Source organism: Nipponia nippon, unplaced genomic scaffold, assembly GCF_047370975.1.
Source record: "Nipponia nippon isolate SJK-2023a ecotype South Korea unplaced genomic scaffold, ASM4737097v1 scaffold_1, whole genome shotgun sequence".
Taxonomy (NCBI): Eukaryota; Metazoa; Chordata; class Aves; order Pelecaniformes; family Threskiornithidae; genus Nipponia; species Nipponia nippon.
This window is the reverse complement of record NW_028262290.1, coordinates 109,678,413-109,695,693: the sequence shown is the minus strand read 5'-3', so window position 1 is coordinate 109,695,693 and position 17,281 is coordinate 109,678,413. Positions and strand designations below refer to the sequence as shown.

At 40.0% G+C, this 17,281-nt stretch overlaps 1 protein-coding gene across 8 annotated transcripts in view; it reads left to right on the top strand.

Moving 5' to 3' along the window:
• Positions 1 to 11,215, top strand: part of HECW1 (HECT, C2 and WW domain containing E3 ubiquitin protein ligase 1) — a 301,696-nt gene extending 290,481 nt beyond the window's left edge. For 7 of the 8 annotated variants that reach the window (XM_087766783.1, XM_087766773.1, XM_087766794.1 and 4 more), the window contains one exon: positions 6,041 to 11,215. In XM_087766783.1, the coding sequence (XP_087622909.1) occupies positions 6,041 to 6,152 (112 nt within the window). In that variant the 3' untranslated portion in view covers positions 6,153 to 11,215. Of the gene's footprint in view, positions 1 to 3,300; positions 3,375 to 6,040 lie in introns of those variants that run through there. The other variant, XM_087766804.1, reaches the window with a different exon arrangement.
• The last annotated feature ends 6,066 nt before the right edge of the window (positions 11,216 to 17,281 follow it).

The window sequence follows — 17,281 nt, the reverse complement described above, 5'->3', positions numbered from 1 at the left end:
TATTACCTGCATTTTTATAAAATTATGGGGTGCTGCCAAGTATACACAGTGTTAAGAAATACATAAAACACACAGGCTAAACCTGGAGGCTCCCTAAATCCTTAGTTAAGCAACTAAATAAATGTTATTTTAAACTTTTTTTAAATGCCTGATTATGGATTGCTCATGTTTATTTAGATTTACTTACGTATTTACTTAGACTTAGAGGCTAAAAAAAAGTCATATGTCATATCCTGTAGGCCTTTTGGCCCCTGTGATATAATATGAGTGTAACTAACTTTAGCCGTTTAAAATAAACCACAACAAATTCCCTTGTCCTTCTAACAATTCCTACAGTTTCACAGTGAGAGTTACCCTTGCTCCACATTTTCAAAGTCCTAAGAAAAAAAAAAAAACAGCTTTCTCATGTCTTAGCAATCATCAGATTTAGTTGTTTATGTGCTTAGGCGTGGATTGCACCTCTTAATTACTGGCCTTGGTTTTTAGGCCCTGACCCAATAGACGTGATGCTGTGAGAGGTGTTACGGAAGCTTGTATAAGGCTGATGCATTTGGCTTTCCTGACATCCAGGTAGATGGTGGGTCACTGGGGATAGGTTAGTCTGGCCTTTGGGTTTTCAGCTGCTTTACAAAGTATCGAGAGAACTTTTAGCTCTATCAGGAGAGTCTAGGACTCTTTCTGTGTCCTCTCACTCCTGCTCCAGATGGCTGAAGTAGTTAGGCAACTCACCCTTCCATCTTGTCCTTGTACTTTGGCAATGGAGCACGCAAGTGCCATTTGCTTATAGTGAGCAAAGATGTGATAATACCTAAATAAATACTTGCGACAGCAATGTGGCACTCCCAGAAAAGAGGCATGGTGTAAATTTCTAAAACGCAACACTTTTCGAAGAATAAACGCTAATACGTAATGCCTAGAGTGCTTCTTGAAAGCACTGAGGATAAGCAAGGCTTTTTCAGGAAGGCTGAGAATCTGGCAACTTCATTCTAAATTGGTGCACTTGTTCATCAGTACCAGTTCCCCTGCGTGAGCAGGGTAATGGTGGTGTAATATGTTCATGTAAGACAAATAAGAGTTAGATTACACCAGTGGTTTATTTCTGGAGTGTGTGTGTGTACCAGACACATTATTCCTATCTATATTTACTTCGAGTCCACATGCATTAGAGAGTCAAAGTACTATACAGGTCAGAGATGCTGCTCTAATCCCAGATCTCTAGACGATGACCCTAAAGCAGGTTCCAAAGAGACTGCCAGATTTACAGCTCTGTCGGTGTAAATCTGCACCATGGTTTCTTCCAAACTGATGTAGCTTGTCAGATGAAATAACACTGAATAGGTAACAGGTTCAACCACTTGTTCACCAAGGTTGAGTTTTACTCTCCCTATGTAATATGCAAAACTTTCTCCCAAAATAAAGGAGTTACGTATTTTACTTTTTAACTGGTTGCCTGAGTAGGGATGGATGGAGAATTCTTTCAGCTGTAGCCTCTTCTTCACCTTTCCTAGGTCATGCAGATATTTAACATGGAACCAGTTTTAGCAGTAGTTTTGCAAGAACTTATTCTTTGTTCCCCACCAAACATTAATGAACAGACACTGGCTTTCTAGCTGGAATAACATAGCTTCATCTGATATCGTGGGAGCAGAACTCCTGGCCCAAAGCAAACCTGTACTCGTGGTGTTTTCTGCTATAGCTATAGGAGACAACAGTTCCCTCTTCTTAAAACCTCGGCCTGCAAAAGTGTTCAGTGCCTACAAGTGCCACTGCCCCATCTTCTGGTTGCACTCCACTCCTGTCAGCTCCAAGGTTATTTCTGTTTGAGTATCAGTTAAGTAAGGACCTCAGCATGTATCCCAGTGATTCAAATAATCACATTTGATGCAACGAGGTCACTTTCCCCATCAGTGCTGAGCTGCAACTACCCTTTCACCAAAAGAGATTTTGATTCAGCAGAGTAATATTAGTGATTACCACCATACTGTCTGTGGTTTATGTATGATAACAATTACCAGTGCTAATAAATATCTGATCTTTTGTAAGAGAATTCTCCCTCTCTATTAGATGATCAAGTATTTAATCACCCCAGAATCCCATAGAGCAATTAAAAAAAGGTTGTGTATGACTACGAACAACTTTGTTCTCATCATTTCCTTCTTTCCCAGTGGACTGAGTGTGTGTGCTTTGCTGTCTTCTATCATTCCTTATCTCCTAGCCCTCTTTCCTCTTTTCTTAGATACAACAGAAATGCCATCTACAAATCTACATTCATCTGTTAAGCAGTGGTTCCCAGACAGCATATAAGTGTTCCTTCTTACAGACAAAAGGAATAAAAGTTGATACCTGTGGGTCCTGAGGTTGATCAAAGAGGGGTTTGTGGGTTCATCTACAGAAAGCAAGGTGAAAAGGAGAAATGCCCAGTTTCTGCCTGACGGGCATGGTTATGTTAGAATGCAAGTCTTATTTTAGTTGTTAGGTTCAAGCTATACGTAAGATAGGAGGGGGTTCTGTGCACGCTTACTGCCTTTGGACTCTCATCGTTACAGGGATTAAAGGAAGTGACAAAGAAAAGAAGAATGCAGAAATCTTAAAAGCTTATACTCATAATTTTTAGAGAGAATTCTTAAAAGAAAAGAAATAGCACAGCACTGTGAACAGTGAGCAAGATTAAAGGTTCAGACCCGTCAAAAACTACTTTGAGCAGTAAAGACAGACTGCCGGGAAGAATGAAATTTTAAGTGGTCCATTTACTGCTTTACTTACTGGAGGATGAGGGCACATGAGGGTCAGAGTTGGTTTACATTACTGTATCTTGCATTTTCTTCTAGAGAAGCCAGAATCCTTTCCATAAAAGCTCTTACCAATCTAATTCTTATTCCAGACCTCTCACTCCCTGAACGCCGTCTCAAATGTCAGCAGGCTTATGTGGTAGGAGGCTTAATCAAGGGAAGAAAGACTTCTCATTGCAATGACTGTTTCTTCCACTGCTGATGTAATGTTTTCACCCCAATATGTGCAGCAAGCCCAGTACTACAAAATAGCAAGTGTCCCCTGGATTATGCTTCCTGTAGTCACTCTCACTGGGATCAGTAGTAGGAGGTCAACACCATTCGGGAGGAACTTACTTACCTCTTTGGAGGGCAAGGCACAGAGTTAGGCAACAGTGGATGTTATGGAAAATATCCTTGCCTCTTAATTGCCCCGTGTACTGCAGTATCACACAGCAATATGATATAACAGACTAGAGGCTGAGCAATTTGTCTTTAGTCCTGTTTGGAAAATAAAGGTTTCGGCTTTCAGTTGCAAGAGGGAAAGGCGCTATGCACAGCAGTACTGAGGAGAGACGGAACACTGAATGAGGAGTCCAAACCAACCCTCTCTCTTATTTCAGGTGAGGCAGAATGTTGTTCAGTTACACAAGTAGACACCATGTCTGACCTTTGCAGCAAAGAACCAATTAGACCCATTGCTGAATGTATACCAATTTTGCACGTAATTATCTTGTTCTAAGATTGAGTGGACTTCACTGGCATCATCAGAGTTGCAGTAGATCCACATTAGTTTCACAGACCAGAATTTGAACTCGGGTTTTGCCCTTAGCAATATACTGTGTTTTGCACCTTAAGTAGGTAGAAGTGTAAACCTAACCAGCATAGGACTAATGAAAATTAATTTTCATTTTTTATTTGGTGGCATTTTTTGGAGTGAAAGGATTTTTTTTCTATAAAGTTGTTGAACTGGAGAACATGAGAGTGTTGCTTGGCAAAATGCTTTGGTGTTTCTAGACGTATTAACTTTTTCTTCCTTTCTTTATAACGGTTTCTCCCCTCATGTAAACCTCATAATAGGAAAAGGAATGGATCTTTTTTCTGAGTTTGGCTAGGTCAAGAATGACTAAAAGTCAACAGCGTTGCCAGGTTGTTTCATAACCAGTATGAAATGAGATGGATGATGATCAGTCAAGATGAACGTCTGCAAGAAAGTAAACACCAGAGTCAGTGGCTGTGGATACATCTGCACTGCACGATAGGATGCATGACAACGATGTCTGAGATGCTATGGTCTCATACAGTTAAATGTGCCACGGTTAAGTGCCATATAGAGATATTACTGTAGGTTCAGCAAAGTTGTATTAGCAGAATCCACACCTGAGCCACCGTGACTATGCTGTCCTATTGACTGGGGCTGCTTCCCGTTCTGGAGCCAGGCAGCTGAGCTCCTCAAGACCGGCTGTCTCTGAATGGTGCTCTCTTGCCTATGATAAACACTTTCTGAATGGACTACAAGAATCCTTCAGTTAATTAACTCCCAGTGGTTGATACGTATTGGCAACGGATTGTAGAAACAACTTAGGCTGCCAAAGATTGCTGAGATAACAATAAACAGTGCAGGGCTACTCACGGGTAATACACATGAGCTGCCATGTTTAATTTCAAGAGATGTATTAATTAATGGCTTTATTAATGTTCCTTTTTAACCAACTCACACATGTTCCCAGCTCATTTCCGCAAATTCTGTGTTTATTGTACGCTCTCTCCGAGACTGACCAGCTAACAAGTCTTCATTCAGAAGGGGAAAAAGGATGGTAAAACCTCTCCTAATTGAAATTGTGTGATGCAGTGAAGATTACGTGCCCCTGGCTATTTCGGTTGCCTGATTGCTTTTAATGATTCACCATTGGTGCTTGATAAAACTCTCCCTCTGAATCTGCAAGTCTTAGGCCAGCTCATCTACCAGTATCATCTTTTTCTCACTTTGTGGGTGGCCTAAGAGATGACTAGCACGGTTTCAAATAGTTTCTCCAAGATAGCTCTTCGGCTTCAGTTTTGAAGAAACAACATTGAATTAAAGCATGAGATAAAAAAGCTAAAACAACTTCATGGCTTCTAAAAATACTACGGGCCAGGAGCTTAGACATTGTCAGCCATTGAGGCTACATTTCCGTCTATAGCATTTTGTTAATTTACATTTATCAGAGGGAGCAAGAGGAAACAGAAGTATTTCTAGCATCATGTAAAACTCCAGGCTGACTGAAAAAAATGAGACAATTTTAATGAAAATGTGCCCCTCCTGTTTGTTGAATGAGCTCTACAGCTTTTCAGTCAGTTGAAATGAACTGTTGGGGCAGAGGCTGTTTCTTTGCTCCACATTTGTATAGCACCTCACACAATGAAGTGCAGTCCGCATCTGGGTCTAATTGCTGCTACCAGAAAACCTGCAACAAGGAGGAGGCATGCGTGGAACCCGTTCCACGGCTTCTTTTGAAGGTGCTGCCAACTGGGGGTAAATATAATGATAGAACTGGGGGAGGAGAGGGTCATCAAGTTGGCAGCTTGCTCTGCACAAAATATTTTGCTTTTGCCTTGGCTACTACAAATAAATAACATTTAAAGGCCAGACTTGCAGCAGATGGCCAACAGCTGACTTACAGGAACATTTTCAGCAACCTTCCTTCTTCAGTTAGCAGATCCCTGAATGGTCGTTCACCAGTCAGCCCTGCCTCACTATAAACACATGCTGAGCCCATTCTGTCAGTATAGTTCATCTCATTATGCTTGTCCACTGGTGCAAAACTTACTAGCTGCTCATGTTGGATGTACAGCTGAGCTGCATTTTTTTGGAAAACCTCAAAGCAACCAAAATTATAGTAGTGGAGTTTTCTCTCCATTGGGGCCTAGACCCCAGCTCCTCAGTGACCTCCAGTGTTCTTCTCCATGAAGATCCCTGCAGGATCCCTGCAACATCTAATGCAGGGATAGCAGAGAATGATGTTATGTAGATACTTAGCTTGTGTCTTCTATTCGAAATATCCATGTGTGTATATATATAATATATATTCATGTATATATATATAATATTCATAATCATACCTCAGATTTTGGCAGAATTTGAGCGTTTTACTTTAATAGTTAGAATTTCTTTTTATCCCTCTTGAGTGAACTTGAATGTCTTGAGTCTCAGTAGGAACTTGTTTTCTCAATTCTTATTTTCTCAAGTTATTTAGATTAAACGTAACACGTAGCATATTTTCCTTTTGCAGGGCACACACATGTTTCAACCGTTTGGATCTTCCACCTTACCCCTCATATTCTATGCTGTATGAAAAGCTGCTGACAGCTGTTGAAGAAACTAGCACCTTTGGACTTGAATGAGGGGGTTCAGGCACTTCTGGTGTTTTTCTGGCTGATGATGTCACCTTTCCTGTCCACCATCATTTGATCTTGGTTTCCCATGTTTTTATTTTTGAAAACCAAACAAACAGACAAAATAATCAAGATTGACAAAAGCTGTGCATGAAGAACTGCCACCCTCTAAGATCTAACCTTCATGCTTTCATCCTCTGTTTCCAATGGACTGCTACTCTGTATGCAATAGAAAAACAACTGTCTCAAGGTTTCTGTATATCTCTACATACCTCCATTAATAACAATGAAAATACAAATGCAAGTTACACTACACTTGACCAAATGTTAATGTTTACTTCCACCTACGTTGATTAAAAAATAAAAAAACCTCATCAAGCATTCCAAGCTTTTATATGCCCACATCTTCTAAATCAATTCACAGCCCATCTTCCTTCTTAACCATTGAATCCAGTACTAAGAGCTGGTCAAATATGTCTTCATCCATCCTTGTTTTCCCTGTATGTGTTGTCCATCTGAGGGACACCTATGAGCAAAACTGAAATTTTTATATACGAACTCATGATCCACATCAGTTGCATCAGCTGGAACTGGCCCAGAAACATGGTGCAGATAAGACCTTCAAAAAACTAAAAAACCAACCTGTAATGCAATGCAAAGCATAACAGTAATTGTTATGATTGTTACTTGCCAGTACTGGAGAGAACTTGCACTTCAGAGATATTGGGAGGGGCATCTCCATTATAATGTTTACCACACAAGAAGCACAAGGTTGTGCACATTCAAGAAGGATGTCTTATGTAGCATAAAGGACAAGGCTCCCTTACCTTAGTATCGTATATGACAAGGAAAAGGGGAAATAAGAAGAATGTTCTACTCTTATGAATACCCCTGGGTTCTGTTTACCACATCTTTGTTTTCTGATGTTTAAAATGCTCCTTTCCAAATGAGACGTCTAGACAATCCCATCCCCTGTGTCAGAAGCCATTTCTTTTCTGTCAGGCTGGGTTAATCTGTAGTTGCTGGGGGCGGTTTTCAGTTCTGTCGTTTTTCTTTTCTTGTTCAGTGCAAATCTCCATAACCTCAAGAGTGGTCGTAGACAGAAGGGTTTAGTCTAGGGTCTATTAAATGAGAAGCTGCAGTGAATGAGGGTGCTTGTCAGGGATGAAGAGGATGGTAACTCTCTTTGGGTTAAGAATTTGTTGTACTTCCTCTTGGAGTAAGCCCAAAGGCCCTCCAGTCGTGTTAGATACCACTAAACTAAAGCTCTAGCTCTTGTTACTGCAGACATAACCCTCTTCAGTCTGGTGTACTTTGTATTCCAACTCTGAAGCCAGGGAATGAAAGGAAAACAGCAGTAGGCTTGTCTTCGGATGGATTTTGCTGAGGCTGTTACAATCAGCCATGCTGCTCTGTTTCCTACTTATTAATCTTTGCTGCCCTTGTTTTCCAAGACTAATATCGGATTGAAAGTGTTTGTCTTAACTGGGAAAAGGAAATACGAAGTATCTTTACTTCTGACACTAAATTTGTGAAAGCATGCATGAAATATGAAGTGAGAGACTTGTGAAGGGTGAGTGAAGGTAAGTGAGAAGGTAACATCGGTAATGTCTAGCAGCTCACATGAAATACCACACCCCCTTGGGGGCTCGTTACTGGTAGTTTTGTGTTAGCTATGCTTCAGAAAACTGGAAAATCAGGAGATCAGTTCAATGTCTGACACATCTAATTCTGTATAAGTTTTCTCTCCAGAGAAAAGAATTGGAGTCTGCTTTCCCATGTGTTTTCATGGTGGCTATACAGAAACTCATCACATCTGAAAAACTGCATTCTGAGAGATTTAGATCATTCTCCTGCTTTGATTCTTAAGTTAATAGGTATTTGACAGGTGATGGACCCAAAAACATGTTTCTAAGCAGAAATAGTAGCTTTTGCTAATGATATATAAAATATTTGGGATATTTAAATTGCCCCATTCATTCAATTTCTCTGACATTTCAACCACTTTTATAGTCATTTACTGTATGGCTTTTACTGAGAATCTATTTTATAGTACATGTTATTATTCTTATTAAGTACTCGTATTACAGTTGCATATGGAGGCTGCAGCTACAGGCCAGCTTCGTTGTACCAGACACCGAAAATGATGCTTATTATTTCCAGAAACGAGTTCTCAGGCATCTATTCCACATGACCAGCCCCACTGCACAGTAGAGATGGAAATTTTAACTTTTTTTCTGAGTGCGTCTGTCACGTGCACGTGAACTACATCAGAGCAAGTCACACCAGGAGAGACTGAACAACGAAATCTTCCAATATACGTAATTTCTTCCTCTTCACCACTGGGCCCCAAAATCCAGCGATTCCTGTATGGTTCCTGTTTTATTCCTGGTGATGTTACAAAGTTACCTGCACTATGTCAAATGTTGGATGTCTTCTAACAAAAGAAGAAAGAGAAGTATCCAACTGGTTGGTCCATGTTTGGCCAAGGAAAATAGTGCATCAAGAGCTGTCTCATTAACATAGTAAAAAAGTAAAAAAAAAAAAAAAAAAAAAATTCCAATCTTTACAATACTGTATAGTTAAATTTTTTTAAGTATTTAAAAACTATATTTTGTTAAGAAAAAGTGAAACTATTTTTTGTAGTATAATAAAAGATGTTTGTATTTCAGAGACAGCATCAGACCCCACTGATTGAAACAAGGAAGGCTTTCTCCTGAAATTCTTCTTCACAACATGTTCTGGCACTCGCCACACACTAAGCTAGGTTAGATGTTACGCATCTCCGTCTTTGGCAGATGCCATCTCAAGCACCCTGTGTGTTCCTGCTCCAGGAAACATACAGCATAGCCGGCTGCTTCCCATCAAAATCCTTAGTCCAAGCTGTCTTTCAAGTGCACAGCCTAGTATTTTTAAAAGGTTGCTTTCTTAGGTGACTGCGATGACATCAAAGTAACGAGGTCATGCAGATTTCCTTGCAAGTTTTTTTGGATTTAAAGCCAGGAATAGAGAAAGACAGGTGACTATTTTCATACAACAAAGAGAAAGAAACTGCCGTGGTCTGCTTTTCTTGCATTCTATCATTCCAGTCCTGTCCCTCTCTCTTCCCCAATGCCCTACCCCAACAGGTTTTCAAACACTGACATCATCGCTAGGATATTCGGATCGACACTTCACAGTGCATTTCTCCATTCATTGCATCACACTGTGGGCTGAATCTGGGCCCAGTCTGGAGTGAAGGGGAAGCCGTGCATCTAAGTGGCACCGTAATGTTAGAGTAAGTGAGGCAGTGAATGGTGCTAACAGGGGAGAGGGAGGAACCCATCTCCCTTGCCCTGTTATTTAACCTGCCCATTATGCAATTAATTGACGTCATTGTAGTTATGCACATGCAAGGCTATACCCTTCCTTGTTCGCCTTTTGATTCAAATGCTGTTACTCACTCATATAATCATCTGTGCTCTCCCCAGGTCTGCATTTTCATTTGTAAAACACTGACTGTTAATTACAGAATTTTTGGTTTCATTGTTTTCCCAAAGGAAAGACTAGAAGATATTCCATAGGGCAGATTTACAGTGAAATAATCTGTTCAGCTCTTTCACCTCAGTTCCCTTTAAACATGGTGGTGGCTAGATTAAGATATGACATCAACATCAATAGATTTTAAAATGCAAGTGAAAAAATGCAATAGGCAATCTGACAGCTTTTGTGAATTGCAGTTTTCGATAGGAGCGATGAATATTGGTAATTTGTACGTTTGGTTTCAGAGGGTCCATATCTTTCTCAAAGTAACTGTTGTGATGGTATTAATGGTAGAGGGAGGGAAAGGGGTATTTCTGTTTATGAAATCCTCTTGCCATACTAGCATTAAGCTGAAGTTATGAGAATGAAAATTGGTATTTTAAATCATCAGTAGGTCTTCCGCCTTGAAGTAGTCTCACTGACTGTTCAACCACATAAGCTATGCAGGATTTGATCCAGCACAAACAACCGTACCTTACTGTTAATTGCATCAGGTGTAAACCTTACAAATGCTGTCACTTCAGTCTGCAGTACGTTACATGAGCGTTCAGTTTCAATCATGTGGCCGTGCCTATTCAGAACTTGACTTTTATGTTCTAGGGAGATCCATGGCTATCACAAGGCAAGGAGTGAGTGATCCAAACTACATCTAACGGAGAAATCATAAGTTTTGTACAGGTCTGACACAGAGGACTGTTTTCACCCAGTTTGCTGAAGTGTCCGTGAACTTTTCAATGAACTGTAGCTAAGGTTTGAGTTTGTAGTCTAGTCTGAGAGACAGCCTGTGGGGAGGGGGGTGTTTGTTGGCTTTGTGTTTTGTTGTTCTAGTTTCACTGTAACAAGTAGTTGACATACCTCTAGTTGAAAACAGTAGGATACTGAATTTGGACATGGAAGTCAAATAAGAAATAAGCTAAAATATACACGCACAGAGGATGAGTTAAACTCATCCTTCACTATTAATTCTGTGACAGTCTATGGAATTCCAGAAGGACAAATTTGACTGGAGATTTGTTTAATTTCTGTTGAAATAATAATAATTTGCCCTGTCTCCATAGTAATATTAATAGGGCTTCCCAGTCAAGATTAAACACTTTCAGTCAAATGCAGACCAACAGATCTTTCTACAACAAACGCGGTGCTTTTTTATTATAATTCTTGCTGTACCTCAGTGTTCGTTATTAAAAGAAAAAAAATGACTGCAATATCCTAAATCTGGGATAGGTTTTCCAGTTATCACAAGGTCCAAAAGATTGGATTGTTACTTTCTCTCTAGTGAGTCATGTAGTTTCTTTGTTCTAGTAGAAAAACAGATGCCTGTAGATAGTAGATACTAGGTATAGTAAGTATTGTACCATTAGCCAAATTCCCTGCAGCTTCCAATTAATCTAACAGAAATGTCTGTTATGGTTTTTGTTAAAGACTATATAAAGTCAATGGCAGGAAAGGTCCTCATTGTTGGACTGATTTTGCTTATATTGACAGAAAATTGTCACATGATACTCAGGCTGTGCTTTCTCTTCAACCATATCACTATAGAGGAATGTCAATAAAATCACTTTGTTATGGCATTGTGTGGACTGTCTATTACAAATAACTTATTTTGTAGAGGATGTATTTTACTAGAGTGGGTGGAAACTGGCACTAGTGAAAGTCCACTGATTTAAGGAATTGCTCTTCCAGGATCTTATCCTTTCTGACCATTGCATTCAGGCCCTTCCACTGCTTTTGTTCAATTTCTCAGGGTACATGTCTAAAACTTGAGGTTCTCCACATAAATGTGCATAACCAAAGCCCCCATGCTCTCCTAGACTACCCTAAGACCAGCCCTGCCCTGAAATCATGTGAGCTTATTCCTTGCTACAGAAAATGTCTGGACAAACAGAGGGACAAGAGAGATGTATATACTACTTACGCATACCTCGCTTCTACGTGTAATTACTGCATTATAGGTATGAAATGCAAGTGCAAAGATGATTTCTTAATAGCATATGCTGGGTCTGAATTAAGTGCTGACAGCAAATAAATAGCAAGATGCTCTGGCATTCTCAGTATGTCACACCCATTTCTCTACTGCTCGTCACTGTAATATCTCAGGCATGTTTCGTGAGCACATTCCAGGACAGATTAACACGCCTCAGATACGCAGTCAGTAGACACCTTGCTGACCATACCTGTTTTCTTACATAAATGGCATCTCATGAGGGATCACGGTATAATATGAAGGATGGGAAAGCGTAAATATGAGGAGCAGTTTTTATAAGGAAAAATATAGACCCCTGGAAGACACTCTAACAGAAGTGGTAAGCATATCTTGCACAAGACAGATCAGTAGCAAATGTAAAACTATGTGACCGCGACATCTCTTAAGAGACCTTCTGCAGTCGGCGCTGCATTTCATCATGTGTGGAGGAGCACAGGCCTACAAGCCCAAGGCCGGCACTGGCTCTCCTGTGACAGGGACGTTGGCGGTGGCAAGAGTGGCACCCACCCATGCACATGCTCAAGAAATCCGGGTCTCATAGCACAGCCTTTATTCAAAACTTGTTTGTGTGATTGTGCGATTGTGCATGTGTGTGAGGAGGAAGTGGGGGGAGAGGTTATTTGTGATACTAAGCTACATTTCTCTGAATTTTTCACATATAAAGGAAGGAAAAATTATTTACTAAAAAGCAGAGAGATGAGCTGCTGATCATTAGGGTATATCAGAGGTGTCAGTTTCTGCAGCAGTGATCTGTTTATGTGGCTGGAACTATGCCTTTTACCAGAACCCATTCTATGATGTATGTTACTGAATTTCTCTTAAAATATAGCAGCAGTCCACCTGAAGCCTCCATACATACATCAGATGTCTGTCTTGGCATGCTAACAAAACTCCATAATCCTATAGGATATTACAAATCAATAATAATCCCTTCCTACCCTGTGGTAGCGAAGTCATAGTGTTTTGCTACACTGGACAATAAATCTACTTATGGCTGGATGTTCATTCTTGTATAAGAGGCCAGACCGGACAATAGCTGTCATTTCTGGAGAACAATGGAGAACAACACCACAAAGGATCTGCTGTGTCTCCTCTAATCGTAAATCCTCCTTGAGCTGCAAAGCCACAGTCTTTTATTATTTTTTTAATTTAATTCTGGTAACCTTCAAAATCAATTTTGCCTGAAAATACCTTTCACGGATACATCAAAACGAAGAGTGTGTGGCTTTGTTTGTTCAGTTTCTACGCTCTTGGAATTAAGTTTTGAAGAAAATAAATGATACTTTATTATGTCTGAAACACAAGCCCTGATTCTTATTTATATTAGGCTTTGGTGTAAAGCACATTTATATTGTTTTAACTCTGATGTAAATGAAGCTCATCCCCACAGTGTGGGGATGTTACAGCTCCTTGAGGTTGAATAGAACAGAAGTCACTGGAGAACACAAAGACTGCAACTCATGATGTTTTTTTCCTGAATTGCTGGCATGTAGGATTTCATATAATTAATTAACTCCTATGGTATAAGAAGATAGTGGAGCTGCATGGGGAAGTTTTCTGGGTCAGTGATAAACAATAGTAATACTAAGGTCACTTGCCTTTCCTTCTGTGAGGAGTAACACACTTCAGGGACATACCTTCACCTTTTGAATTTTTCAGTATGAAAATGAAAGACTGGTTTGGGTTATTTTGTTTCCCAGTTACAAAATTAATCAGTTGTAGGAAAAAAATGCTGTAAATACTCTGCGGCGTGACACTAAAAATCTGTTCGGTCAGTTTCAAAACAGACCACAGACAGCAGTCGAAGAACTATTGTTGGGTGTGATTTCCTAATGCTGGTTTTCCAGAATCAAAACAGCGTACAAAAATAAATTGCACATGCTCCTATTTTTCTGGTTTCAGCACTTAATATGCTTCAGTCTGTAGACAAAGCAGTATAGGTACCTAACCAGCTTGCCACACGGAGTCATTGTATCTAGATAACAGCTTTTCAGGAATGCAGCTGGGGCAGCACAGGAATCTGCTTAAGAACGTTGTTACAAGCTGTGATTTGACTTCAGTACCTCTTAGGTATGTCTTAGATTAAATCCGGTTAGTGACTTTTTAAGAATGACTGAAATTAGTAATACAGATTACTATGTAAGATTATATTTACAACGTGTGAGGATACGTTTACTGACAACTTTGGCATCTTTGGCAATTGAATATAAACTTGGCTGCTTTTGGCATGTAAGTTAACAGCTTTAGTTATTCGCACATTGATTAATAGAACCGGGACCTTAGAGTTTATCCTCTACTACTATGGTATGTAAAGCACACAACACGGCTTTTGAACATTGTAATTGTGCTTCAACGACATATTTTAGTCCTCTTAATGTACAAACTGAAACAGGTTATCTTTATGCTCTGGACACAGACATAAAATAAGTAGTGATGCACCCTGGATTTTGTAAAATGTAGCCCACCTAATTTGTAAAAGATGAATCAGCCTTTGGGACCGCCTTGGCACTGCAGAGAACCTGGGAACGTGATCTGAGGAGCACCCAAATGAATGCATGGGGACCCATATGATGTGTTTTCCAACTCGTAAATTAATGTTATTATAACATATGTAAAACTCACATTCAAATTGAAATTCCTGCAAAATATGAACCTGTGAAAGTATTTGGAAAGGTTACTCTTAGATTCTCCGAGCACAAGTTTATTCATCTGTCCTGGACATGATGAAGTCAAACACTATGAGCAAAAAAGAGGCATACATATTATTAGCACATGAGCAGCAGTTTATATTAAATCCCTCACAAATATAAAAATAATTCAGCAAAGCTGGCATTAATGATGCCTAGTGCTGCCACTTAGTGGAGCTGTGCTTTCCTTCCTTAAATTAGAAAAGTGAAGGGTTTTTTTGTTGTAGCTAGTAAGAAACCTTAGTTTCTACAAAAGTGTAGCATGGGACTGTTTTTCAGTGGTGCTGGGTACTTGGAGCTCTTGTGTAAGTGCCTTTACGTGATGACAAGAAGCATTTGAGGAATCCAGGAGTGAAGCACCTCAGGTAAGGAATGTGTACTCTTCTTTTCCTGCTGCCTCATATATAAAACAATCACATCAAGAAATGAGTAGCTCATCAATGCAAAAAAGATAGCTTCATATGGAACTTAAGCAGCCTGCAGAAATTCCAGCCACAGAAGATCATGTTTTTCTGTCATTATGGAAGTTGAAAGGATGAATTTAGCACCTGAAAAACAACCTTAAGTTATGTGTGCTGAGCTACGGATGGTTAGATTTCATATTTCTGTTATAAATGGACCATGATGATGATGATTATTTAGGGTAACTCTTCCATCATGTACAAGTTGCCTGAATACTTTCGTATTGGGAAGAGGAATGTCTTGTGAAGACCAAGCTAGAGTCAGACTGATAAAACGGAGCAAAGCTTATGTCCCTACGCAACAAGTTTGATCCACCTCTTCAGGGAAGAATGGAAATCACTCTTTCACTCCAGTGCATGCAGACATAAATTGAAAAGGACTTTCTTTTAAACAAGAGTACCTGTGGTAGTGTCTTCCACCTCACCTCCTGCTCCTTAGCTTGCAGGCCAAACACAGCTCACGAGAATGAATTCCTCGGATGCTACTGGCAGAAGAGAAAAAAAATGTATTTAAGTGTAAAACAGTTAATGTTATCTGTCCCAGCAGAAATCAATGTTATGCCATCTGAGTGCAACTGAGCATACCACAGCTAATATTTCAGTGATTGAGGCCAAATAACCAAACAACAGAAAAAAGCATATATATTTTTTCAGTACATAATGTATGAGAGCAGCCAGCCTAGATATGCCTGTTAGCTTATCTCTAAATCAATCAAGCATTGTTCATATCTGCATATGTTTCTCCCTGTGTGGATAGCACATACAAGCTTACGCTGCAGTATTTAAGACTAAGATCAGCGCTGGTTTAATAGACGGGGGAGTCATAAAACTTTTTGTTTATTCTTTCTACAGGGAAAATTTAAATTAACACAGCATATATCAGCTCCATAATAGTCTGGTACAACAGAGCAAATCATAGTCTGTGCTATGGCTAGTGCATAGTAAAGTGGGAAAAGATTTTATTTTGGTCAGGTTTCAAGACAGTAATGCACAATTTTAATCATTGTCTTCCTATCCTGTGAATAATTCTTTTTAAGAATGCAACAAATCCATCTTCCTGTTATATTAAGATACTGAACTTCTGATGTCTTTGGTGGTATTTTCTACCCTATAGAAGAAAAACAGATAAACTTACATACTACATGGAGTAAAAGTCCTTCCGGATAGTAAGAAGCGATATACTCAAAAGTATCCATAAGTTAGATAAAAATATATCTTAAATGTATCCGAATAAAATAACCATATGTGGAAAAAATGTAAGCCCATTTGTTTTGTTTTATACAGAACCAACTGCTAGGTTTTTAAAGGCATTTAAGAATCTAAAACTTATACTTTAAAATATGGCCAGAGAACCTTAAATATCCCAAAGTATTTTGAGGAAGGTCTGTTCATATTCCAGAATCAGTAATTGCACTCCTTTCCATAAATTTTTTGCCAGTTCTCCCTCCTCCCCCCAGGAAAATGTGATTGTGAAAGTAAGTAAAGTAGTAGAACATATCACAAGAAGTAAGTATCTGAAACCTTCATTTAGGATTAACATACTTTTAAGATACGACCTATTTTTCAGGCAACAACCTTTTCTCTGTAGTAAATGCCTCTGATATGTACTTTCAGACGTAACAATTTCTTAACCCTTGTTTAATCCATATTTCATTGTTCAGCAGTAACAGCCTGGCCCTGCTACAGCATAAAAACGCTCTGAGTGGAAAGCACGTTGATACTGTAAGTCTTGAACTCTCCATTACTCTATATACTGGTTCTGGAATTTATTCCTAAACTATTCATTTCCACAAATTGGATTTGGTGTTGAGTGAATGAGGGAATTTCAGAAAAATCCCTTGTCAGCAATGGTACTCCCATCCTTGATCAATGACCAGGGTTTGGGCTGAATCCTTTCCTGTATGCTGGCCTGTTTCCTCATTAGCCTCTTCTCCCTCGTGCTCTGGATATTGGCAGGCAATGGCAGAGAGATTCTGTGCCCTTAATGGAGACGAATGCCGCAGCACCGCCTCGATAAATGACTGCCACGCAGAACAGGTCCCTTAAACATGTACATTAAGTAAGCCGGACGGTGAAGAGCTTGTGAAGTGAGAGGATCACAGCCATTTCTCAATCCATGAGACAATTTCCACCGGCCGGGACAAACGGATGTCTGGGAGGCAGTTCCTACACACCTCATAAAAGCATTTGGAGCTCAGGCATGCATGGCGGAGAGGAGCCAAGTCCACCCCAGCTGTGGGAAAGGCTTAATTGGAGCTTGTGCCTTCGGCACCATGGAGGCCGAGGTCTCATTAGGTGGGCTCAGGTGTGCTTGTCCCCTTCAGGGCTGCCGCTGCCCGCTTTGTCCTTGCCTTCCTTCAGCGCCCCAGCCTCCCCACTACGGGCCTGAGCCCACAAGGGCATGCCCTTCAGCAACAGCTCCTGCCGCTTCACCTCAGGCTTCGCCCTTCCGCCCTATCGCTCCCGCGGGGCACAAAGAGAGCG